The sequence below is a fragment of the Zalophus californianus genome, chromosome 9 (genome assembly GCF_009762305.2).
Source record: "Zalophus californianus isolate mZalCal1 chromosome 9, mZalCal1.pri.v2, whole genome shotgun sequence".
NCBI classification, from domain to species: domain Eukaryota; kingdom Metazoa; phylum Chordata; class Mammalia; order Carnivora; family Otariidae; genus Zalophus; species Zalophus californianus.
Window position 1 is genome coordinate 135221809 of NC_045603.1, and position 27147 is coordinate 135248955.

A 27147-nucleotide genomic window follows, 5' to 3' on the forward strand; every position below is an offset into this window, starting at 1 on the left:
TTAGTTGTCAGTAAACATGACTGCCTGTTATTATTACTAAGTTACTGGATTCACACACAGGACTTCACTTTGTCCAAAGTCTGGCACAAGGATTCCTTCCCACTGCGCTTATCTCAACACAAAAGTCACGTCCGTTTTCATGGAGTGTCACTCCTACTTACCCATGTAGTGCTCGGATTACAGTTTTCTCCAGCGGGTTGTTGGTATATTTTGCTGTCCAAGCTGAACACATACTCCGTGTCACATTTGAAAGTGACCTTAAAAGGAGCCGTCACAGCAGAACACAGTATGAGAGCAGTGAAAGTCCTTCAGGCTGGAGGACAGCAATCTGCTCCTGCGCTTGAGCACCAGGTCCTCGGACAGCTTCTGCAGCGGGGACGCGCTCTGCTGGTGCCGGAATGGCATTACTTTCCCCACTGGGGTCCCCGCCTCAGGGCCCTTTGGGGCTGTTCTTGGCGAAGGCAGGGCTGGAGGTTCCTCTCTGCTGTAGATGCTTCTTTGAATGTTCCGCAAGGAGCAGGGCATAGGAATGTTCCACGGCAACAAAAGAGCTTTGGCTTGCATCATTACTTTCTAGTGTTTCCTCGGAAAGGGCTGATGCGGCTTCCACGGGGGCCGGACTGACAGGAGCCACGCTCTCCTCCTCTTGGCTGACGGGGGAATCGGGCGCCGGGACTACTCTTCTCTCAGAGGAGGGCTTAGGTAACAGTCCACCTTTTTGATTTTTAACTCCTCTGTGATACTCATGGTCAGATGTACCGCACACAGAATGTTCTTTAGAAAGCAAAACATCATTTTGTGGTGATCAGAAGCGCAGGGAAAGTTCCTAGGTTCAGATGGTGGTGTGGTAGAAGTAGCAGCACTTAATGCTAGGTCAGCTAGCAAATTGAGGGCTTGGGAGTCACAGTTGACAATGGAGTTTTCAGGTAGATCTTTTTGAGCCACCGAGATATCTTCCGTCTGAGTTGCATTTATGCTAATAACATCCTCTTGACCAACTGATGAGATTTCTGATGGAAGTTGTGAACCAGTTTCTCCTTTTGCTTCAGTATAAAAGAAAAAGACATGTAACATTTGATTTCCATATATTTTAATTCTCTGCTATATTACAACTATGGCTTAGTGAAAATCAATGGTTAAGTCAATATACTCAAGAAGAACCTCTGGACAGGTTACATAGATTATAGATTTAAACTTTACTATCAGTCAGGTTTCTTCCAACTGCCAGTTCTAATATAATGTGTTTACCATGGGAACAAATCTTAAGGAGTGTGCATATTGATTTAAAAAGAAATCACGTTTCAAAAGGCATGTACCGAACTACACACAAGGTATACTGATCAGCTAAAGAAATATACAAAGAGGGGAAAAAAAAACAAGAATAAAAAACAGGAGTCCTGCCCTCAGAGAGCTTACAATCTAGTGAAAACATAAGAATTTCTAAGTTTGAAGTGTATATTATAGTATGTTAACACACTTTTAGAAAGCATGTCCCTTAACAAGTGCTTTGTAGAGAAATCACCTAAGTTCAAACTAGACACTTTTAACCTTACTGATGTTTCATTAGAATATGTAATGATACAAATAAAAAAAATCAGAAGAGTCATAGATTATTCATTCAGAATCACCAATTTCATCAACTTCTAAAACTCTAAATTCTGTACTGAAAACATTTCCTCTCCATTCTGTCTGCAAGTGCAAATCTCCTTGTCTACCGATAATTCTCCTTTCTGTAGATGATCCAATCCACCCATTTGTCTTTGAGCAGAAAGCGACCTTCTACAGTGGCCTACGTGCATTCTCAGGATGTTAGTCCGGCCTCCTTAGAGGCGGCTATCATGAAGGACAGAGTTCACAACAATACTAGGCAACAATTTCCTGCAGCAAGTGCATGGACAGAAAAGCCAACTGTGTTCTTTATAACAGCAGCAGCAGGTGTGAAATGAATTATTAACCTTCCTGTAAAGGCCAATGACTACTAATACATTTCAAGAGAAAACCCTGGCCTGTGAGGTCATCAAACAGAATGAGAATGTGTGTGTGTGTGGTGGGAAGGATAAGAGTAATCAACCACTGTCCACTTTTTATTTAAAATAGCAAAATCCAAGGGGATTAGGTAGGTGAAAGTGACCCGAAGCAGAGATATGTCAACAGCCCCACAGATCTACTGGAAACACGAAATCCATTATGTGATCTCTGATGTGTTTATTCACACTAATTTCATTCCATTGTCATTAATATTACGGCTCTTACACAGGGTATCACTTGTGAGTAAAGCCTAATATAAAGAACACTGCACTGAAGAAAAAGGCTTCATTTTAACAGATTATGTGTCTCAGTTAAATCATTTAATTATTGACTTGTTGGAAGTTCTCAATCAGTTAAAAATAGAATACTGATCATCTCTTTTAAAAAATACAAATAAGACAACACCAAATGAAATATATATAAAATGTAGAGTTCAGTAAGTAAAAGCTATACTGAAAACCTTAAAAAGGGCAGAAAAGCACTAGTTTCAGTAACAAAAATGAGCCTTCTTAAATTCTTTAAGTATAAGAAATGAAACAGATTAGTATAGGGGACTAAGAAATAAAAGAAAAATTAAGAGATCATTTAAAAGGTGGCAAGCTTAAAATTTTAACTAGGAATGTGGCTGCACAATATATACAGACATTTACAATACAAATCAGCCTATTTCTGAATACATATTTTAGAAACTTTTCATTTTCTGGGAGCACTTTTCTGCCAATACCCAACTGCATTCCTCCCATTAATCCATTAGTCTACAAATATTTGTACCGATTCAGTACAAATAATTCAAATGACACAGCTCAGCACACAAGGCATTTATATGTGTATCTATGCTCATGATGTTTACAAATTCACTGGAAAAGACAGGACCCAGAATCCCAGAAAGCTGATTTTTCAAGACAGGACCAAGACACATCAAATGATTAGAGAAGAGTACGAATTTGATTCTACGGTGTTCTCAAAAACCCAGGAGGAAATGAAGAAACAGAGAGCTGAGTGAGGACGAGAGCATCGGGAGGCAGGACTAGCTGTGCAGAATATGGAGGGGAAGTGCACAAGAGCAGAAATCGGGCTGACGTGTGCGGGGAAGCACACAGTACGTGGCAGGACAGAGACACGCTGAACGAGAAACAGCAGGAGGGAAACGAGGAGGTGTGGGGTAAGGCCTCCTTAGGAACCGCCCAAGAGACCAGCAGAGTTTGCATTTGGTATGTATGTGTCTCAAAACTGCAACACTGGGTTTTCGAATCACAGGACGAGCTCTTAAAAAATCGTCACTCACTGAAAACAAAACACACAAAAAAACCCTTCTGTCATAAAACAACATTAAAGAAACTTAGAAAAAAACCACTCTTATCCATAATACCATCAACCCAATAAAGCAGTATTTTCTGAATTCCCACTAACCATGAGGTTTTTTAAAAATCTAAAAATAGGTGAGGGAGAAAGAATCAGGTAGATTAGACAGAAAACTGTAAGAATACAAGGTATCAGGACATTACATCTTTGTTAACAAGAAAAACAACACACATGCAACCGCACAGGCCTCAATATGGAAGATGGAGAGGTCCGAGACTCTTCAGGCTGGAAGAAGCCCCCTCCCCCCCCCCCCACACGGACGCAAAGTGAGACAGGACGTGGACGTGATGTGAGCTTTGCTTGGGAGGTGAAGTCTGTGGGGATGGTGGGGCTTTCTCTCTAGCAGTTGAAAATACAGAACTAGAGCAGTTGGGCATTTGTTCATGTAACTAAACTTTTATTATTCACTGTAGCAAAACTAGGAAAGCAAAACTGCTTTTAAAATTAACCTAATGCCTTCTAAAACCAAACACAGGGTTCTGGACTACTGAGTGTCTTCAATGATCTCTTTCTAACTCCTTTTGGACAAATAAACTTCTAACCTTCTACTTTCTTAACTGATTACGGCCCAGAAAAATATTGCCAGATACTGTCTGTGTGCATTTATTTATAAGGAAGCCTCTCTACACTGACACTCTTGTAGACCATTCACGTTCAGGCTTTCTGCAAACTAAAAAGTAGGGTCTACTTTGTGAAGGTCTGAACCTGCACTTAACAGATTTATTTACAACAGGAAACCCACCTACTTAGTCCTGTTAGTCAAGGAAATAGGAGGAATTGTTGCTAAATTTCAGCTGTTCTTAGATTATTTCAAATATACTATCTTGCGATCTCAATCAGCCTGCATTGTGGTGTTTAAGTCGACAGGAAGAGCATTTCTTACCAGGTTGTGGCTGCTTTCTGATTCTGGGATTCTGATTGCCTTTTACTAGATTTACCCTCTGCTTTTGTGGAGATTTCTTCATGGGTGGCTTAGCCCTTGGAACAGTTTTGACTGGAGATTTCTCTTGTTTCCTTGCCCTTTTAGTATTCGTTGCCAGTGGAGCATCTTTAGAAACGGGAGCTGCTTGTTCTTTCCTATGCAATGTGGTTGTCTGTACAAACTGTGCGGCCGGCATGTCAGCGCCTTCTGTAGAAAACACACCGTTTTAAGGGGCGGGGCTCAAATATTTACCAGTGACAGCTTCTCCTTTGACTTCTTCTGTTTCTTTGCGGGGGGGAGGGGTAACTTTAACAACAGGGAAGAAAATATAAAATTTGGGGTATTTCATCAAAAGATTTTTTTTTTTAACAAAGCATGAGTTAAAAGGTCTCAGATAAATATAAAAACATGGTCTTTCTAAGCGTTGGATATAGCCTGTCAGGTGAAGAAGAATGTCAAGAGTAGTAACTTTGTAAAAACAAGGCATGACTTAACTAAAGAAAAAACAATTCTCCATAATCTTTCCTGACTGATGAGGCAGGTGAAGGCTGACAATGGTAGTTCACAGCACTGGGGGATGGAGAATGCAAATTACGGAAAAGCAACCCAGCTCCCATGAGGTGATTAGATGACACTGTAATCGCACTGCAGAGAAGAGACTGTATTCATAAAGAGCCATCTTCTGGTTTCACGTGACTATTCCTAAATATACGAGTCTTAATACCACTGGAAAAATCGTCTCTACAGAGCAGACAGAGGAAGGTCTGCTGAAGAAGCCTCCACCTGATGTAATTTTCTACAAGTCTCATACAAAGTGCTCAGCTTTGCTTCTCACATGGAAGGCAACAGCTAGGAGGCAAGTACATAGAAAAAAACCTCATGACTACCCTGCTAATTTAATAGAAAGCGTTTCAACCTTTTAAGAGTTAAAAAAAAAAAAGTTAATAAATGTTCCCTTTGAAAACTTTTACTTTCAGCTGTTTCCACCAAAAAATTTAGTACCAAAGATATCAATAAAAATATCACACGTATTAGTGTTGGCAGATATTATACAATTACGTTTTACAGAAAACACTACAGTTGACCCTTGAACAACGTTTGAATGGACTTCTTTTAATAAATCTAAGTACACTACTATAAATGTATTATCTTCCTTTTGATTTTCTTTTTAAAGATTTATTATTTGGGAGAGTGTGCATGCATGTGCATGCTTGAGTGGGGGGATGGGGGGTAGAGGGAAAGGGAGAGAGTTTCTTAAGCAGACTCCGCACTAAGTGCAGAGCCCAACGTGGGGTTTAATCCCACAACCCTGAGATCATGATCTGAGCTGAAATCAAGAGTCAGACACATAACCGACTGCACCATCCAGGCGCCCCCCCTTATGATTTTTTTTAAGATTTTATTTGAGAGAGAGAGAGAGAGAGAGAGAGAGAGAGAGCGAGCACAAGTGGGGGGGAGGGGCAGAGGAAGGAGAGAGAATCTCCAGCAGACTCCCCGCTGAGTGGGGCTTGATCTCATGACCCTGAGACCACGACCTGAACTGAAATCAAGAGTTGGATGATTAACCGACTGAGCCACCCAGGGGCCACCGCCCCTTATGATCTTCTTATAGCACTTTCTTTTCTTCAGCTTACATAATTGTAAGAATACAGTATATAATATATAAAACATACAGAGTATGTGTCAATCAGTGATTTGTGTTATCAGTAAGCTCCTGGTCAATAGAAGGTTATCAGGAGTTAAGTTTGGGGAGACAAAAGCTATAGAGATTTTTCCACTGTGTGGGGGGTCAGTTGGCGCCCCTGATGCCTGCGTTGTTCAAGGATCAACTGTATTTCTAATTGAGAAAAGGAAACACGATACTAGTTTAATAAACTGTGATGACTACTAGTGAAATGTAGAAAATAGACCAATTTCATCTCATTCTTTTGGGAGTCTGAGAAAGGGGTGTTGTTTTTTTTTGTTTTTTTTTTTTTAAAGCTCTTGCATCTCTTTATGTGGTACGCTTCCCTGGGTCTAATTATTTTCCTTCCTACTAAACTATTACAAGTAATAAAGCAACACAGCATTTTGTTTTTTAAGACTTCTCATTCTACTCTATTTTCTAAAATTTTTAGCACAAAAAAGGCAAAATATAAATCAAGCAGGAAAAGTTCAGACTAAATTGAGAAGAGAAAGAAAATAAGACAAGAGGACCAAGAGCTAGGGGAGGCTCCTAGCAGCTGCAAAGGCGGGCAGGAAGACTGCACACAACCCAGGTCCTGGGAGGGAAACAGAAACACAGAACAAGGCGATCCTTCAGGGATCATCTGCATCACTCAATGCCATGTTAAAGTTGTAGGCACAATTCACTGGTAGACTGTAAAATAAATTTAATGAGTTGCAACCAGAATCCTTTCTTAAATGAAACAGAATAGAAAATACTAGATTGTATAGTTAAGGTAAATGTTTTTTGAAATTTTTGTTTCAGTCATGTATATGTTTGCATGCACTGGACAATATAACATAAAGCATTTCTTAAAGTGGATGAAATGAAAAACACTGAGAAACAGTGACAACATGTATGTTGAATTACAGATTATTTAACAGCTTGAAGTAAACTGGTTCATATATAGAAGAAACCCAACACGGTTGGCCTGGAATGTATTTGTAAGTAGTTGTATAGTCTGATTCACTGCTTTATACTGCCACACTTTCCATCCTTCTCACACGCATGTGCGTGTGCACACACACATCGCTTTTCTCAAACTATAATAAGCCAGAAATAACTATCTGTTAAGCCACAGGGTGAAGCCTTAATTATCTAGAATCCTGAGGATCTGCATATTCCTGATGTTTTCCTCTTTAGGCACCAACATTTCTAAATTCAAAATATCATGCATACAGTTAGCAAACCTTTTCTGGGACGGGATGCCAGGACATATTTTTAGCTTTGAAGGTCACATGACCTCAGTCACAGCTGCTCACCTCTGCCAGCAAGGTGTGAAGTAGCCAGAGACAACTGGTAAGTGCTTGAGGGACCCTTTGGCCACAGTTGGTTGACCTCTTCTGTAAGGGGTCACGGAGCATATGATTCCCTACCTTTAAGCAAAGTGCACGCCACACAACTAAGGTGACTCTAAGCCAAAATGACGCTGTGTGCAGTGCTGTTTGCCACAGCGCATGTGCCTACGCACTAATGGGCTCCAGACTGATTCCCATTTAATTTACAGGGGGCAACAAGGCCAACTGTAGAACCATTCCAATATACAGGTCTCTAGGCCACTGGACATTGTTTGAACAGGTCTACGGCAGGATCCAGGTGACTATTTTTAAAAACTCTTGATACACACAAAGGATGGGAAATTTTGCCCCAGACTGCTTTAAGTTTGGAGAGTTCAGGGATTTAGTTCCCTCTTTATACACGTTCACACTATTGATTATCATTTCCTGCTGCTACTGGTGAGCCTGGTTTTAGAAGACCCTCTTCTTCCACCCTTATGTGTCCAAGGATAGCTCAGAAACTGGGTCACCTGAGTCACCATTGCTTAGAATGGAGTGTAAACAAGTGACTGACTGTTGGAAGCACTTTACCAATGAACTACGAGTCTTTGGTGAGCGGGCTTTTGAAGTATCTTACAGTTTTTCCTATTTCTTGATATTCATCTGCTATCTAGATCGGTGTTTCTCAAATTTTAGCACATAGACAAATCACCCGGAGAGAAACACTGGCATTTCTAGCAAACTTCTACCTGATACTGCCCAGCTCGGGGCACGACAATCAGTACCACAGCTACTACTAATGCTCATTTCATACTCCACAGAAATCGTACTTACCTCTTTTTCTTTTCTGAGGGAACGGTCCTTTAACTAATTTGAGAGTTGCTGGAGAGTCTGAACCCTTGCTTGCTCCGGCAGGATTTCTTTTGGGGAAGGAGCGGCACAAGTTCACCCTTTTACTCTGCATGGCGGGTGGTATGCTTGCCTTTCTCTTAGGCTGAACTCTCAGATTTGATGCTGCGCTTAACGGAACCAGAGCTCCCTGCCTGGCTTTAAACATTTCTTCAGGATTCTTTTCGGTTTCAGTTTCTTTTCTTACTTCTACCTCTGAGTCAAGAAATTCAGGATCTGGAGTCATAACTAAAGAAAATGCAGCGTCACAAATTCCATCTGAGATACAAGGGGACTGAGGACGGTCTGCCAATAAATCTAACGCAGTAGACACCTCCAAAACATACCCACTAGGGTCTGAAAAATAAGACTTCAACTGAGTTAAAGACTGTGAAGGGCACTTTTCTGCTGGAGGAACCAAGTCAAAGCCATCGGACAGTTGGCCAAAGAATGCAGTCTCTTGAATCCCATCTTGGGAAGCGGCAGTCAGTGAAGGGCCTTGGTCTACCTTGTACAGTTCTTGGAAACCATGCTTTACTAATGTGTTTGGACACACTCCTTCTTCAGTAAATGACTTCTTTGCTTCTAGCAGGGCACAATTAAGGGCAGGTAAAATAGGTGTCACCTTCGATGAGATGTCATCTTCACCTTTCAATTCTTTCAGCCCTAAAACATATACACATACATTCAAACTTCAAGTTTTATCTTTTTTTTTTTAATTCTACAAAAACATGCAGGAAGAAAATCCTGTAGTTTACAAAACCATGGGATGGTTAAATATGGTAGTGTTTCATATGGGAATCTAACTGGCAATTAATAGAAGACCTATGGGTACCTTTAATGAATATATATATCTCTATTTACATGAAATCACTCACACACACACACACGCAAACCAAAAACGAGTGATTCCAGTGCAATCACTGGGTTAGAATGAGGAAGGCAACTCCACCTCATCTGACCAGGAGCCCAGCATGAGCTCAGGTACCATCGCAGATTTGCTTTCAAGTATTTTCAATGCTCATTTCTTGCTTTTAAAAATCGGTCTTATCTGTACCTTATTTAACTTACTTCAAGTTCTTTTAAAGAAGTTAACAATGCAAACTAAATGACCTGCAGAAAGTAAAACCTTTAAGTAACCCCTAAATCTCATGGTAACTACTGGTGTTAAAATGAAATGAACATTTTTTGGGGGCGCCTGGGTGGCTCAGTTGGTTAAGCGACTGCCTTCGGCTCAGGTCATGACCCTGAAGTCCCAGGATCGAGTCCCACATCGGGCTCCCTGCTCGGCGGGGAGTCTGCTTCTCCCTCTGACCCTCTCCCCTCTCATGTTCTCTCTCTCAAATAAATAAAAATCTTTTAAAAAACTAAATAAACATTTTTTAAAAAGTAAGTAACTAAACCAACTAGTCTTGTGTTCCACTCTCTCTCCTTGGCTCACTCTTTGAATGAAATGCTAATTTTTCAGCAAATCAATAACATAAAGGAAAATAGTAAGAGGGGGAAAAAAGAGAAAAGGTCAGGTCACTGAGAAGTGGGTAATAAAGTCCTAGAAAATGTAAGGCATCAGTAACTCTTAGATAAAAAACCCCACAGATGGGGCGCCTGGGTGGCTCAGTCAGCTAAGCATCTGCTTTCGGCTCAGGTCATGATCCCCGGGTCCTGGGATCAAGCCCCACATCGGACTCCCTGCTCAGCAGGGAGTCTGCTTCTCCCTGCCACTCTGCCTACTTGTGCTCTCTGTCAAATAAATACATAAAATCTTAAAAAAAAAAAAACCAAAACACAACCCACAGATGACAACGGCCTCTGGTGTCTACTGAACTGAACTGAGTCATGCCACTCTTTTTAAAGAAAAAGTAACTGCAAAATTAAGAAACACCAAGTTAGTCCTAGCTGAATACACTTGCCCTTGAGCCGGTATTACAAAAAGGAAAAGAGCAAACATGGATAAACAGGAAAATGTGACTAAACATTAAAATAAAAATTCCTTTCTTTGAGCAGTTCATCATTTAAAAAGTAACAAGTGGGATGCCTGGGTGGCTCAGTCGGTTAAGCGTCTGCCTTCAGCTCATGATCCCAGGGTCCTGGGATCGAGTCCTACATCGGGCTCCCTGCTTACTGGGTAGTCCGCCTCTCCCCTCCCCTCCTCCCCCACTCGTGCTTTCTCTCAAATAAATAAAATCTTAAAAAAAAAGTAACAAGTGAAGGAAAAATATAAAGAAGTTCTCATATAACACTAACAGTTCACAATCAAGTTGTATTTCTCTAGACTTCATTATTTCAAGTAGGTAGAAAGGTGGAAACAGAATGATTTGTAATAAATCATTATAAATTTATGAAAAGGAACTTTTAAAGCCTGCTAAGCAAAGTGTGCATTTAAAACCACCACAGTTCTGAACCTCTGAATGCACCCATGTAGAAAATATCTCAAGGATCCAGAGAAGGATGTGAACACGGTAGTGTAACCATCCACTGTTCACTCTGCTAGGAGCCCTGTGCTGTGGGACTGTGAGTGGTGTGGGGACCAGTGTTCCTCATTCAGCTGGAAGTACATTTATTTTTTTTTTTAAGATTTTATTTATTTATTCAAGAGAGAGAGAATGAGAGATAGAGAGCACGAGAGGGAAGAGGGTCAGAGGGAGAAGCAGACTCCCCGCTGAGCAGGGAGCCCGATGTGGGACTCGATCCCGGGACTCCATGATCATGACCTGAGCCGAAGGCAGTCGCTTAACCAACTGAGCCACCCAGGCGCCCTGGAAGTACATTTAAAAACAACGATGAAGTCCAAGCTCTCACAGAAGAGGAAGGCAGTATGGGATCGGGGCTGGAAGGCAGCTCGGGAGTCTGCTATCTGACCGTGGGCTAAGTCAGGTCTCAGTCAGTCTGCTCTGAAGCGATCCTCACACGCAGACTTGCTGTCAGAGCCACTAAGCCAGCCACCCCGGCACAATGCCGGACTCAGCAAATGCTTGAGAAGTGCACACAGCTACTGCCACTGTGTTCTTATAACTGCTAATGTTGTGCTTCGTCCAAAGTGATGCCCGAGACAGTATAGTTCTCTGCTTTGAGTAACTCAATACAATTTTTAAAAATCAACTTTAAAAACTTTTGTATTGGTTGTAGCTTTATAAATACCATATATAATTTTGTGTTTAAAGATATACAGTGTGATTATAAAATCTGAAAGAAATATCCTTATAGGATAAAAAGAAGTAACTCGTTTACATTCATTTATCTGTTCAGCAAACATCTGTGATTTAAGTTGTTTTTGTTTTGTTTTTTTTTTTTTTTTTAGTACTCTCTACACCCAACACAGCGCTCAAACTCATAACCCTGAGATCAAGAGTCACATGCTCTTCCAAATGAGTCAGCCAGGGCCCCGACATTTGTTATTTTTCAGTTGCCTGGCACCAGTAGGTGATAGGAATACAGTAAAATACAAGAAAAGCAAGCCTTAAATAATTATACAAAGAAATACTGAAATGATACTGCTGATAAGCCCGGAGGTCCCAAGGAGGGAAGGGTGGTGGCCGGAAGCAAAAGCATGATATTAAGTGGACCTGACAGGCAGTTATAACAGGCACCAGGGGTACTTCTCTGATTTCAGTCCTTATCTCCCCTGCCTCAGAGACATTTTAGACTTTGTTTCCTGATCACCCTCCAAAATTTTAATACCACAGATACACCTATTTATATCCTGTAGGAGTTATATTTTTTTGTCCCCATGAGCCAATCCGTGGTCCCATAGGGGCCAACTTCACCTGACGAAGGGGAAGGAGATGAGCAGTCCAGACAGAGGGAGCTGTGTCTGTGAAGGTCCCGAGTCCTATTTGCTGGGTGGATGGTGATGACCGTATCCCCCAGCTACTGCTGTTCACTAGCACGGGGAGTTCCATTCAGGGCGTGCTGAATTTGAGGAACACCTGAGACATCTAAGTGAACATGTCAACAGGCAGCTGAATATGGGCATGTGAAGCTCAGAGGAAAGTCTAGGTCTGCGAAGGAGACAAAGAGGGATCACCCAGGGAGGTTAAAGGAGAGTGATTTCAGAGCAGAAAACAGTTACGAGGGTCAAGTGCTGCTGAGAGGTCAAGATGAAGACTGAAAAATATCCCCCAGACTCCACGAACTGGACGTCACTGTGCCCTTACCTGCTGGAAGGGATGGATGGAATAAATGTAACCCATGTAGACCCGTCTGCCCACCTCCAAAATCTACAGAGAATGAAAATCGTAAGAAAAGTTAGGTTGTTGATCTTATAAAACAAAAGTAAACATACTGAAAAATAGTTTTTCAAAAAAGTTGTCCTTACGTGTTTCTGGTATTAAGGCTGATGATGTAAGTAAGATGAAAAACCCCCGATCTTCTAAGCATTTGATGATTGCCTTAAACATTAAAAAAAATAAAAAAAGTGAAAGAAGATTCAGTCCCTCTCTCCTTCTCCCTCTACCACACTCTGCAATGAATTGTGAGGTTATGAAAAGTATAAATATAAAACAATTCTCGAAATGTTAGTGTTTCTAAGAATCAGGAGAATTTTGTCCCCAGTATCAGAAACTGCAAATTCCTTAGTCCTCAAATAATCTTGGCCCTGTGAGGCCTACATATAAGAACCAGAACATCAAGGTTAGTTTTAGGATAGTGTTCAGCTATGTAACAAATCAATTAGAAAAGACATTTCAGTTTTTCATTAAGATGCTTGACATTTCATTCTGCCTAAGTAGCCAATCTGTCACCATTCAGCCACTACAAATTCAAGGTGACTCAGACCTGGGATTAGCCTCTTAAGCTCCTGTTTACACAAAAAATATCACAGAATCCTGGAACTCAAGACTGGAAGATACCATCCAATAAAATAATCCTTTCTATAGCATCCTAAGAGAAGAAAATAATAGTAAATAACATAATTAGGTCCCGTGGCACAAGAGATGCAGATAAAAATAAATTCCTCCTCTTGTTTCCCTCTATCACAGTCTTCAGGGGAATCTGGAGCTCAAGAAAAAAAAAATCCTGAAATTTTCATGTTTCCAGTAACTCTGGAAATTTTTCCCCAGATAGTGGGGAAGTTATCCAAAAGTTGCCATTGTAAATCATAAAGATAACAGCTTTTCCATTAGTCACCATTTCAAAAGCTTATATATCCATAACAAAGAGAAAATACAATGTTCATATAGTAATTTTTCAATTAAAAAAGAAACAAACAAAATACACCATTTTTTGGAATAAAGTGAGAAAACATTCTATTTCAAAGATTGACAGGTCGTAAGCCTACAAAAATGGGGAATCAATAAATTATTCAATAACAAAGTATGAAAAAGACTTCCGATGATTACATCCACAGGAACACTCATTCCACACGCTTCTGCGATAGCCCCTGGGCACCTGATAGTTTCTGCTTTTGTTTCCTCCAGTCTTACAAATTCTATGATGGCAGGGACTGTATTTGTATTTATGCTTCTGGCGCACAGTAGGGACTAAAGAAATAATTATTGAATAAATATACCAGTAGTTATATATACCCATAGCTTTGGTACCTAGTAAACTGCAGGTATAATTCTGGCTTCATTTTCTACTACTATAAAAAGTGAAAGTGACAAGAGAGTTAGCCTCTACATCATTCTGCATTTTAGTTTTGTGATACAGATGAAATGTACAAATAAAACAGAAATATATATCTTATTGGTCTCTCAGATTATGTACTGAAAGGGCTAAAGTTCCTATTTTAACCTTTGTGGGAGAAATCATACAATCTTTTACATATCTGCTAGACTTTTCCATTTACACACAGAAAATATAGCCATACATGTCCTTAAGACCCTGTTAAAAAGAGACCTTGGTTGGTACTGTTCTTGAAGGTCAGTGTTCTGGGTACAAGCCCACATATACTTTATTCAAGGGACATCTATTGCTTGTCCTCTATACACCAGGCACGGGCACTAAGGTGTCAAAGATGCTTAAGATATGATAACTGCCCTCAAGGTACTCAATCTCTAGGTGGGGAGACAGATATGTAAAAATTATTCATACAATGATGAGGCAAGAAAAAAAAAGCATGGGAGCTACAGAGTATAATGCTAAGTGAAGTTAAGTCAGTCAGTCAGAGAAAGACAAATACCGTATGATTTCATTCAACATGTGGAATTTCTAAGAAACAAAACAAATAAGCAAAGGCGAAAAAGAGAGAGAGAAAAAACAAGAAATGGACTCTTAATGCTAGAGAACACACTGCTGGGTACCAGAGGGGAGATGGATGGGGGGTAGGGGAAATAGGTGATGGGGATGAAGGAGTGCACCTGTTGTGATGAGCACCGGGTGATGTATGGAAGTGTTGACTCACAGTACTGTACACCTGAAACTAATATAATACTGTATGTTAACCAACTGAAATTAAAATAAAAACTTAAAAAATAAAAAAAAAGAAGAAAAAGCACGGACATCAAGGAGGAAGGACCTAATGTGATTTGTGCATCAGGTCTCTGCTACTTTTGATATCATTTGCACTTACAAACAGTCGCTTCATGAATGTTCTGAAAACATTTTTGGACTCTCTTCCTTTTAATTTCCAAAGAGAAAAGGGACTATGCTACTGCAAAACAACAGAGCCTACATTCCCCCAGCAGACACTCAACGGCCATCTGCTTAGCATCCACTGCTGCCCAGCCGATTCCCCTGTGCTGAGGAGCACTGCCACAGACTCAGCAGGACTGACCCTGGACCCAGTCCTGGCAGGTGGGCTCAGGATGGCTTGCGCAGGTCAAGGCACCCCATTCCCTGTTAGTTACTGGACAAGGGACGTGCAGATGACATACACTGGTCTAATGAAACTGAAGTGAAGGTGAGGAGGGGCCTGCTCTCTCCAGATGCACAAAGGAAGCATGTCGCCCCGAGTGGCAGCCTCAGGACAAAACTAGTGCACAGAGCAGAGTGAGGTGAAACACAAAGTCCTGAGCAAACAGTACTTGAACTGGCCTTATCACCTAGAACTGAAAAAAAGCCTGTTCAGTCCTGTAACTATTTAAGCCATCTTGGGTTTCTGTCACAAGTAACTCCAAGTATCTTAACTGGCTGCCCCTAAGACCCCTTATCTTCACAGCTTGGACATAGGTCCTATTTTCACTTACTGATTTCTTGCTATCTACGATGGGGATAGTCCAGCATGCCACTAATGCGCTCACATGTTTAGATCGCTGTCCCACACTCACACCATCTCCCTTGGGATGTTTAGGTCTCACTCATAAAGTCACCCTCTACTCATTCCTCACACTGAGGAACCCTGGTTGACAAAATGGACAGAAGTCTCTGACTGTTACATAATTCTCATTTGTGGCTTACTTTCTATAATATGGAAACAGTAGGAGCACTAGCATTTGATTTTTTTTTTCCTTACATACCTATAGATCAACACAGGTCACTTTTAAAGTATCTCACAAGTGGTCCTTTGATTAACTCAGAAACACTAGGGATCTACTCAATTCCCTTGTCATAAAACAACAACAACAACAACAAAGATTTGGGGAAAACTGTCCTCTAATTCTTAAAATTAGGAGTACAAACTGACCAGCGAAATACGAATGTAAACTGAGACACAAAGGAGAATGAAAATATTAGACAATAAATATTAAGAATATGTCACATAATAAAAAAAGAGATAAAAAACATAATACAATTAAATTAAAAAAAGAATATGTCACATATTAAGTAATGAAAATCCTTTCAGCAAACTAAAATAATTCACTCTAGGCACAGTCAACTAATAATGAGATATCAATTTCTTAATTCAAAGAAAAAAATAATAATTATCTTTTAAAAGGTGATTCTTACCAATTGCTTATTTTTAATGTACTCTGTTAGTTTATCTATTTTTTCCCCTTGTTTGTTTGACAGTTCCACCTCATACATCCTGAAGCACATATCTTGGCAACAGACTATGGAGAAAATCAGAAAAACAGAACATTTCTTATTTTAAAATGCTATTATGCTTTTTTATAACCAAGTTTTTCACTCTGTATGTTAAAAAGATGAAAGAACTAGAAATACTCTTTAAAAAATTTAACATTCAATGGTCTTTGTTATAAAACTCCTCAATAAGAAGTTACTGTGTCAAGTATTTGAAACAATGCTTTCACTAATATGGACTCTACTACAGAATTTAACAAGACAAATATATACTATATAAATAACATAAACATCAATGTTCCATGAATTAATCTAAATGACCAGGAAATTTCCTTCTCGTGTTTTCTGCTTTTTTTCCTTCAGTTAGAAGTACATAAATAAATAAAAACCACCACCACAAAACCTCTGTTCTCTTTCAAAGGCATGGTTATGAGTCTCCAACTATTTGTAAGCAACTCTCTGCTGAACTCCCTCAATGTTCTATAGTAAAGTGAGTCTCTGCCACCTTAGATGAAATTGCCTTTCAGTTTCTAGTTAGCCTCCAAGGAAATAAATCACAGCAACCCTACAACTCTTACAAAGGGCCCTTCTGCGAATCACTTAGGGCAAAACCACAACAGAGCGTGTGAGAGTGTGTGCGTGACAGATGGAAAAAACTGGACAAAGCCCAGGGCGTGCAGTGTATCATTACATCTGAACAGACCTTTTTGCTCCAGGTAATTCTGTTTTCTAAAGGCAGCTTCTGGTAGTCTTTTTTTCAAAGATGACACTTTCATTACATACTTAAAATCTAGTTCACGTGGCCTAAAAAACAAAACAATACCATGCAATTTAATAAACATTTAAACTACAACTTATTTATTTTCTAATACAAATGCAAACAAAAATATCGCAAGTCCTGAAATTGATAAAATCTGAATCAAATAATGTGCATATTTATAAATATTATAGATTTTCAAATATATGACCCCACAGACCACAGTCTGCAAATATGTTCAACATTTTCTGAATGCTTGTATTTTTGAGATTAGCAAAATATCTAGATGAATGAAAGAATTATGCATACCAGAATGAGAATTTTCTAAAAATTATGCTATGTGAGAGTTGACAACTTTTGACAATAGTGGACTGCATACCATGCAGTGCCACTGAATGAACCACATCCAGACTTTTGTACCACTTCCCCCGACTTCTCCTTGAAAACTCATTTTCAAATACTTGTAGACTTATAAATGCTCCCCTTACCCCTAAATACTTCTCTGTGTGTCCTTAAAAAAGGACATTTCCTTATGCAACCACAAAACAATTAATGAAATCAAGAAATTAATAATGATATGGTTCCATTATTTAACCTACACACCTTATTCAAATTTTGCCAACTGTCTCACTAAGGGGCTTTATAACAAAAGAAAACAAATCTTTTTCTGTTTTACGATCCAATCCAGGATGACACACTGCATTTAGTTATGTCTTTTTAATCACCTTCAATCTAGACAGTTTCTTGGTCTTTAACGACCTTGGTATTTTTGAAGAATACAGAACATGTATTTTGCAGAATGCCACTCAATCTGGGTATATCTGATGTTTCCTGCTGATTAGATTGGCAGGAATACCACACAAGTGACACTGTGTCATTCTCTATGCATCCTATTAGGAAGCACATGATATTTATTCCACTGCTGGTGATGTTAACCATTTAGGTAATGGTTCTAGCCACTTCTCTCCACACTCATTAGTTGTACTCCACAGTGACAATGAACGTTCCCAGCTCTCCCATTTATTTATTTACAGAATTCGTTTTTTTTTGTTTGTTTGTTTTGAGAGAGAGAGCACACACGTGCAGGGGGTGGAGAGTAGGGGGGAAGGGGCGGAGGGAGAGGAAGAGAATCTTAAGCAGGCTCCATGCCAGCGCAGAGTCCGACTCAGGGCTTGATCTCATGGCCCTGAGATCATGACCTGAGCTGAAGTCAAGAATCGGATGGTCAGCCGACTAAGCCTCCCAGGTACCCACCCCTATTTACAGAATTCTTACTTTATTCTCTGGGTTGTAATAACCCTCAATCCTCCCTCTTAAAACAGGTCAACAGAAAGAAAATGAATTGTGACAGCACACCTATCTTCAGCTTATATTTCAATAAAATAGGTCTATCTTTCAACAGTTTTGGGTGCAAACTAAGTGCAGACTAAATAAAAAGATTTCATGAGATGCCCTTCACAGTGCCCCAAAAACAAATAATACATTATAATGCAAATACGTGCAATAGCTACTCTACTTCATAGTGGTCTAGGAAAATCATGGGAAAATTACAAAATCAGCTCCTGCAACTCTTAATAAAGACTCAATAATAGTATTAAGTACCTATAATCTGCTGCATCTACTATTGAGGCAAATCCAGTTTATTTCTTGGGAAAGTCAAACATCTAGTATCAAGGTCATATTCTCATGAATGGATTTAGACACTAAAATTTCCAAAGTGACTTGTCAAAGATTATAAAACTATTTCAAAGCCAAGGTCAGAATTTAGACCTGAATTTTAAGTTTCCTGTGCTCTGTACATCTACCCCAAAGTACTCTAATAAAAAACCAAGTATGACTGCTTTGCTCCACACAAGTACCAACAAACAAGACCTCAAAATGAGAATTAAAAAAAAAAAAAAAAATCAAACAGTAAAGGACACAAACTCAATACTTACAGTTGCTTTGGAACAGCTGTACCGTAAGAGGACCAAAGACTTATATCACACAGCAGACAGCCTTGAATAATTAATTTGCCTTGCCATGAAGAGGTGAGAGCTGTAAGAAATGAGTAAGAAAGAAACGGATTATTTATGAGCAAAACATTTACTGAAAAAACATAAAAGAACCAATTAAATAATTTCTTACCATTTTCACTGAGTTCAAATCTAGGGAAAAAGGAAAGGCATGTTTATAAGAGCAAACAGAACAGATCCAGTAAAACAAAGTATGTGCATAATTACTTACATGCTTTTATGAGCTGAAGCTGCCATCCTTTTAGGCTCCCTATACTGAAAAGCTACAATAACATAAGGGCAGATCTGCCTGGGTCGCTCAATAACGGAGCTACCTGAAAGTTCATAGAGGTAATACTGAAAGAAAAGAAATAAGGATTATCAGAGTAGCACCATGGAACGCTTTATCTCAACTCCACCCAGTCCTGACATTTAACAGAGTAGATTCAGAAATGTATCTTGGGAATGATTTATTCCCAGGTGACTATACCTGACTCAGTTCAAATGCGCGAAAATGACTCGTCTTGTGAGAAACCTTGTTAGTATTTGCAGCCACGTGGCAATCATAGCCAGAAGATGGGCTAGTATAGTTAGTGGTATAATTTTCAGACACAAACTTGACTTTTCCCTAGAATAAAAATATTAAGACTAATCAGATGTCTTCAAAAGGCAAAAATCTTACTCTAGGATTCATTTAAAAGTAGCCTAATAAGTAAGGATATGGATGTGTTTCAAATTGTGTTAACAACTATGGTTCTTAGCAAATTATCTTAAGGCCAACAATAGTTTTAATAATCCATGAACCTCTTAACACTGTATTTAAAAATCTGGTATGTCTGGGCATCTTCCTGAGGTAAATGATCACAGCTTCTACCACAACATGAAAGGAGTACATGAATCCCCCCAAATTTAAGAGAATCATTTCTGTAAAAGAAAAATTATACAGCCCACCAACTGGAACAGATTAGCTTAGTCAATGACTGTAACATAAAAGGTGACAAATGGAATCTAAAATTTCACAAGATGAATTTTCAAACTGAAGTATTAAGTTATCAATTGTAATTTTTAGATCAAAGTATTTCTATTATGCCAGGACCCAGTAAATCAGCAAGAAGCAAATAGACAGTAAAGTGCTTAGCCAGACCTGATTACTGAATAGTCGATAGTATTTCTGATTATAGATTTCTCTTCATCAAGGGTTACATGTCTTCCGGGGGGGGGGGGCGTGAAATATCATACAACGATTTTAAAAGCTGCTGTGAATATAATGACATATGTGGAAAAATACACAGAATATATACCAAAATGAGGTAAGGTTATAGGAAACTAATTTTTATCCTTACAGGAAGAATCTAATTTTTTTGGGGGGGGTGTTAAGGTCCTGCCTCTTCATTCATAGGACCACCAGGGGCATTAATAAAAAGCCAAAGAATATAAATAGTAGTTCTCAGTGAGCAATCACAACCTGTATCTTCTCCCTCTCCAACAGTTTATGATGTCACGCATGGCTGGCTTTTGAGCAGTAAAGCAAGAACTGAGAGCATATAGGTAAAAATTGACCAGCAATATCCACCAGACAGGGGGTTACAAGCCAAGAAACCCAGGGCGAAGCACAATCTGACAGAGGTACAACACAGAATGAGGGTTATGTGAGCCAATGGCCATCTACTGCAGTAGCTCTTCTGCAGGAGGAGGCAGAGGGAGGAGTGGGGATCGCGCGCCAGTGTGATGCTACCTTCCCTCCAGTTCTTGGGGTCAAACCTTAGAATGTGAACAGTTCACACTCAAAAAAACACATCAGTAGTGTTGGTTTATAATCAGAGAACTCAAGATAGTAAGAAAGCTAAAACCGAAGCAAAAAACAACAAAATGAGACTACAGAGTATGTCCTCACAAAGCCCACCAATCTCTAAAGTCAGAATTTTCCTAGGAACTACTTGAACTATTTGAGGGTGTTTTAAGAATTTCTGAGATCAGCAGTTACAGATGCCACATAAAACTGTCAACAGGCCTGGATGTTTTAGGGATAAAGGAAATAAGGCTCTCTTATTTCAACAATTTAAAAAGAAAACGAAAGTTGCTGTCTAATTCCTCTCTTATAACTGTAATCACATTGTTCTTATAGGTTGCTACTTATGTTCTGTTATTTAATGTTTAAAAAGTGGCACTGTGGGCCAGGGCGAGAGGAAGATTTTTACTGATTACTTTCTGTGTTATTTTGAGAGTTGTTTTGTTTTTTAAAGACATAGTCATAGATCATTTATCAAATGAACAAAATCTTTGTCTTTAAAGGAAAGCAAGAACGGCAATAAATTTCTGAATTTATAGCTACCTTCGGTGACTATGATATTTAGCAAATGATCCACAAAGAACATTATCACAGACTGATAACTTTTAGTTTTTAAAAGAAAAATTACATGAAAGAGCGTTTGGGTTTTACCTTAATTAGGTTAAAAATTACAACATAACCAGACTTCCCATGATACCATGGTCTTGCATGAAGATAGTCTGAGTATTTGGAAATATACACACCTATAAAAGTATAAGATATAGATTAATTCACACTTTAAAAGGATTGTTTACTCACATACATTTCACATGTAGGGCTACCTTTGACAGAACAAGACAACACAAAAGACAAATAAATAAAAGTCAACATTACACTGTTTTGAAACTGCTTACCTTTTAAAAACTATTCAAGATATTCTAAAGGTATGGAAACATTAGAGCTAAGACAAGACAGGATGTATCTGATGGACAACCAATGTTCTAGTTGGGTACAATAACTAGAAAGGGATACAAGTCTCACAATTCTTGGTAAATTCTAAGTTTATTTTTTTTAAGGCAATCATTCAGTGAAAAGGCCTATCTGTAGTAATCCGATTCTCAAGTTATTTTTTGCAAAAAATCTCAGTAAGGACTCTATTTAATAATAAGCACTAAGGTCTGCCACTTGGCAGGTATGTGCTAGGCAGCAGTGGCACCAAAGTAAACAGGACAAGGTCCTGCCTTGAAGCAGCTTATGCTGCTAGTCTGTGCAATCTGTAGTTCAGGCAGGGGTCATGTTTGTTCTATTCACCACTGTAGCCACGCCACAGCCCAGTATATAGTAGGTACTTAACTATTCGTCAGACACATGTATTTGAGGACACAAAGAAATGGAAATAAGCAATTATATTTTCTTAGAAAAGGAGTTCTTTAAACAGAGGAATGAAATTCTCAAGAGAACAGAGTGAACACAAGTATGGAAGCATAGAAGATTATAAACTGTGCAGGACGGTGGGCCACAGCATGGGGAGCAGGGAAGAAAGCACGGGAAGCTGAGGCTGAAGGGGAAGCTTGGAACTGGGTGGTAAAGATCTTTGTAGGACTTCTTCAGGGGAGACCTCACCCTACAGGAGCAGAGACCCACCAAGGGTTTTCAGCAGCAGACTACCACTTACAAGACAGTGGAGTCTCCAGAGGGGAGAGGCTAGAAGCAAGACCAACCAGAAAGCTACTGTCAGAGCTGAGACAGGTCCCCATGTGGCAGCAGCAGGGGAATGGCAAGGGAAGTGCAGATCCCACAGAGATTCCTAAACTGAGGCATCTCTCGAAATACGAGACAATGGAGAGAGCCCTTGAATATCCTGGAAAGAGCAATGAACTTGTGGTAAGAAGCTTGGGTTGCAGCACCAAGTCATTCACTTCCTACTAATAACCACGTGACTGAGGAGCAAGTCACTTGAGGTGGGGGCGGGGACTTGGATACATAGACCACAGGGTCCTCAGGAAGATTTAAAAAGATCTATAAACTTTTAAAACTAAAAGACACTACATTCACAGAACTAAACATTTCTATTTGAGCCCGAAACTATAAAATATATGCGTTCTATTTTAATTAATTAAAATTAATTAATTAAAATTAATTATAACTTACTCTATAAGTTCTATTTTCTTACCCACCCCACTATGTGTTTAAGAAAGTATATTTGTTAAGAATAATGCAGTTTCTACTCCAGCACCTCACCGAAGCCAGCTCTTAAACATCAACAATATAATTAGGAATCAGAATAACGTAGAAAAGGGCCTTATATTTTGGAGATGTAAGCTAAAGTATTTACTTGTAATTTACTTTCAAATTCTTCAACAACAACAACATTTTTTAACCAAATGAAGGGAATAATGCAAAACATGATCTGTTAAACCTAGGGGATGGGTACATTATACCATTCTCTCTTCCTATGTTAGTTATGTTTTACAATGAAGGGGGTGTGAAAAAGAGTAGGAAGAAAAAAAGGTGTTATGTAAAATGTTATCGGGGTTATGAATGTATTCCCTCTCATGGCCTTTAGAAGATGTGAATGTAAGTTTTAAAGCATTTTGTGTTACACAGAGTGACCACATAACCCAGCAATTCCACTGCTGTGTCTATACCTAAGAGAAGGCAAACCACATGTCTCCACAAAAACTTGTACATGAATGCACACAGCAGCATTTCCGTAACAGCCAAGAAGTGCAAACAACAAAAGGTCCCTCAAGCGCTGAAAGAATAAAGAAAATGTGGTAAAACCATACAGCGGGATATTATTCAGCCAAAAGGCAGACAAAGTACTGCTATGAGCTACAACATGGATGAGTCTTGAAAACACTAAACTGAGAAAAGGAGTCACAAAACATCACATAGGATTCTGTTGATGTGGAATGTCTGAAGGAGGCCAACCTGGAGAGGGGAAGAGCAGGTTAGTGGCTGCCTCGGCCGTTGGTGGCAGGGAATGGGGTGTCACTGCTAAATAGGCACAGGACTTCTTTTTGGTGGGATGAAAACAGTCTAGAATGGACTGTGCTAATAGCAGCACTATTCTATGGATACACCAAAAAAAGTTGAACTGCACACTTGAAATGGGTGAATTAGAGGCTGTATAAATTTTATCTTGATAGAACTGTGAAAAAGAAGAGGCCAGCAGGAAGCTAGCCACTCCTGACCTCCACAGTGGTAGCACCTGATAGTGCTGAATACCCATCCTCCTCTCCCTCCCCAGCTCTTCCTCCACTGGACTGCCCCCCCCGCCCCAGGTCCTGCAGCGACCCACAGTCCTGTTCTTTGTCATCTTTTCCTTCAATAATGCCCCATGGAACTTTGGCTTCAACTAACACCTAGTCCTGCCACCCTGAGCCCCCATCTCCAGTTCTGATCCCTTTTTCCAGCTTTTTTTTTTTTTTAAACCATCAGGAGGGTATCTCCTGGTAACACCTAGGAAAACCTCACTATTTCTCAAATTTAATTCATGAAAGTAGTAGCATCCATTTACTGAGAGCTAAGTACTTCATGTAGCCTCACATGATCCTCACAGCAGATCTAAACGATAGTTTTATCTATTTCACAGATGAGGAACTTGAAGCTCAAAGAAATTTAGTGCTAATCCACATTCTTAACCGTAAGATTACCTTTCTCTTTTAACTCCTCAGCTTCCCTACCAATCTCCTCTCCTTCCGTGTCTTTTCGCTATTAACAACATCACTGTAGTGTAACTTACAAGCTTGTATGTGAGTATTTCCTTTCTCTTGCTCCTCACATTCCACAGTTGCCAAGTCTGGCCAGTTCCATCTATTCTCTATTCCTACTGCCATTATGATAGTTTAGAAGACATCCTCATTAGCCCTGGATGATCGCACTTATCGCTTGGTACTGAAAGCTAATTTCAGTATCTCTTCTAGTCCAACTTTTAAGAAAAAGTTTTGATCATGGAACTCCTATTGGAAAATCTTAAGTCTTAGACTCGAAGCTCATTTACATGTTTAAAGCACTGATTCTAAAGATTATTATTTATCACTAATGAAACTGGCTTTTAATGTAAGTATCTTATGAAATGAACTAAACCGCACTTCATCTTGTAAAAGAAGAGACTCCTTTTCTCAGACTTACCTTTCGCTGGGTCACCGAGAGTGGTTCTAGCACTGCTGCCCACACACAGCCCACGTTGACACACTAACTTTGCCTTTAAATAAAAGACAGTACTTTGCTTATCATGTCAGTCTTAGGAGAGACAATGAAGTAACACTATAATATATAAGCTTTCAGATAAATATATAACCTGTATATGGTGTGTATTTATGGCACAAAGCAAGCTTGTGTAAGGCAATTGTGTTTGGTTAACAGTTCATGAAATTTTATCATTTCTGTTAACAAAAATGTCTTCAGCAAAACCAAATTAAACAAGCTTCCAGATTAAGTCCTCTCTTGAAGATTTTGATTATAGCTTTGGAATCACTAAATTTGAAAATGTCTTATCCTCTAATGCCCTTTTTATATGAATCCATAGTGTATCTTATTTGTAAGTAGATGATTAAGTAAATAAATGAACTCTTCTGGTATTACTATATAATCCTTATGTTATATGCTAATGTTAAGTATTCTTTAAGCAAGCCTACCCTTGTTCTTTAAAAATCACAAATCCAATCAAAATATGAAATTATTTTAAGTTGAATTCTAAATCTCTGGTATTGTTAAAACTGTATCTAGGGAGCCACATACATCTTTGGGAACACGCTCCACACAGTAGCTTCCTTCTCCCACAATTTGGGTACAAGTAACAATACAGAAGCTCCATCTTTAAACACTGGCATGAAATAATTTCAAATAACTCAATTGCTGAAAGTGTTCACCTTATGCCCAAAACCATGTAACTGAAACTTGAAAAACCTCCACAAGAAACAAAGTATCTATGTGAAGAATGATCCAGAATGAAGAAATACCCATTCACTCCATTAAAAGGCATTACTGATACTTAGGAAACCCGTATTAATCCAATTCTCACCCTGAGGTGACAAATGTATTTACGAACACTAAAGAGGGCCTGTGAAAAGGTACAGGAATCCAACCTCTTTCAGGACTAGCTGTCACGATCATTCCCACTGCCACCAGACTCAGCAACAAAAAAGACTGGAGAACTGGTAATTTTACAAATCTTAGAGAAGTGAAATACCAATATTTAAGTTTAATGATATCATTAATTTTGTACACTAATGTCACAAAATTAATGTTCTACAACCTAATGCCCTTACCTGATTTTCAGTTTCAAACAGAAGAAACCCGTAAGTCTCTTGAAGTTCTTCCTGAGTATAATTACTTGATTTTTTTTCTTGGTAAAAAGTTTTGTACTGTATAAAAGAGAATAATCAAATGCTATAAACATACTCTTTTGCCTTGCAAATTAATTTTTAAAAAAATGCATCATCTGAATTCCTCCTGTTAAAGGACTAACAAAATTTATTATTTTTCTATTCCCTACAATATATTCTTATTACCTTCCAAGGATTTCTTATCTCATCTGAAAGTGACAACTGAGAAGAACTAGATAGGCTTTTATACCAAAAATGATGGGTCTATTTCTTTAAAACTAAAATAAAACTAACACACAGACACAGTGTGTACCAAGCACCTCACCTCATTTAAGAAAATGTCATTTTTCACCAAAGTCACTTGACTGTACTGAAAACCATGCTCAGATGCAGAGTCCAAGTAAGAAGTATGAAGAATTGAAACTGCCCTCTGGAAGAGAGAGTCTGAACTCAAGGACACTGTCTCAAAAACTGTAAAACACAAACAAAAATAATGCAACTGTTTAAGATAACCAAAGGATGGGGTTAAAAGCGGCATACTAAATATCACTGGATACTTCACCTATTTCCTTCCTGTAAAACTCAAGACACTTACATTGTATTTTGGCTCCATATCTGTACTATCCTTAAAAGACCTCTCATGTGAAGAACATAATCTACACGGAGGTGAGTTATTGAGGGTGAATTACTTTCAATACAAGAGTAAAATAAACCCTGCCAGATTCCTTGGTCCTTGGGCCTTTTGGTTGAAAGCTGTGTGTTGTAACCACAGATGGGACAAGCAGACCAAATGTGGTAGCATCAAGGCAGTGGTCAGCAATCACTTAGACCAATGTTTCTCATCCTGAAGTTTTTTAAAACTTATGCCACATTTTGATAAACTTCACCCTTCCTGTCTTCTCATCAAATCCCCCCAAGTAAGCCCATTAGGTTCCTTTTTAGGGGCTTACTATTGCACACTCAACAAACACATTAGAAATTGTTCTATATTTGGGGTTTCCTCATGGCCTAGACATGTCTGTTGAACTTTACTTCTTATGGGTTATATTATGAAATCATTTTTTTCATTTCACAAAAATAAAACTTTATTACTTTTAGAAAGTGCTTTTTTCAAACCCCACCCATGTGCTAGCCCAGAAATTCTGACATGACCTTCCCGAGAGAGGCAGGTTTCCTAATCGAGAATTACTGACTTGACCCAATAATTCTCTGGA

The 27147-nt window shown here is 39.1% G+C and overlaps 1 protein-coding gene across 1 annotated transcript in view; it reads right to left on the minus strand.

Moving 5' to 3' along the window:
* The window catches only part of TASOR2 (transcription activation suppressor family member 2), a 63996-nt gene that overhangs the window by 20264 nt on the left and 16585 nt on the right, over nt 1–27147 (minus strand). Inside the window, 19 exon segments of the mRNA XM_027595306.2 lie at nt 162–211; nt 213–263; nt 265–456; nt 458–804; nt 807–1043; nt 4274–4519; nt 8129–8848; nt 12337–12399; nt 12498–12570; nt 16007–16110; nt 16785–16885; nt 18776–18875; nt 18966–18985; nt 19065–19189; nt 19323–19460; nt 21273–21364; nt 24738–24810; nt 25877–25972; nt 26259–26404. Of these exon segments, the coding sequence (XP_027451107.2) occupies nt 162–211; nt 213–263; nt 265–456; nt 458–804; nt 807–1043; nt 4274–4519; nt 8129–8848; nt 12337–12399; nt 12498–12570; nt 16007–16110; nt 16785–16885; nt 18776–18875; nt 18966–18985; nt 19065–19189; nt 19323–19460; nt 21273–21364; nt 24738–24810; nt 25877–25972; nt 26259–26404 (2974 nt within the window).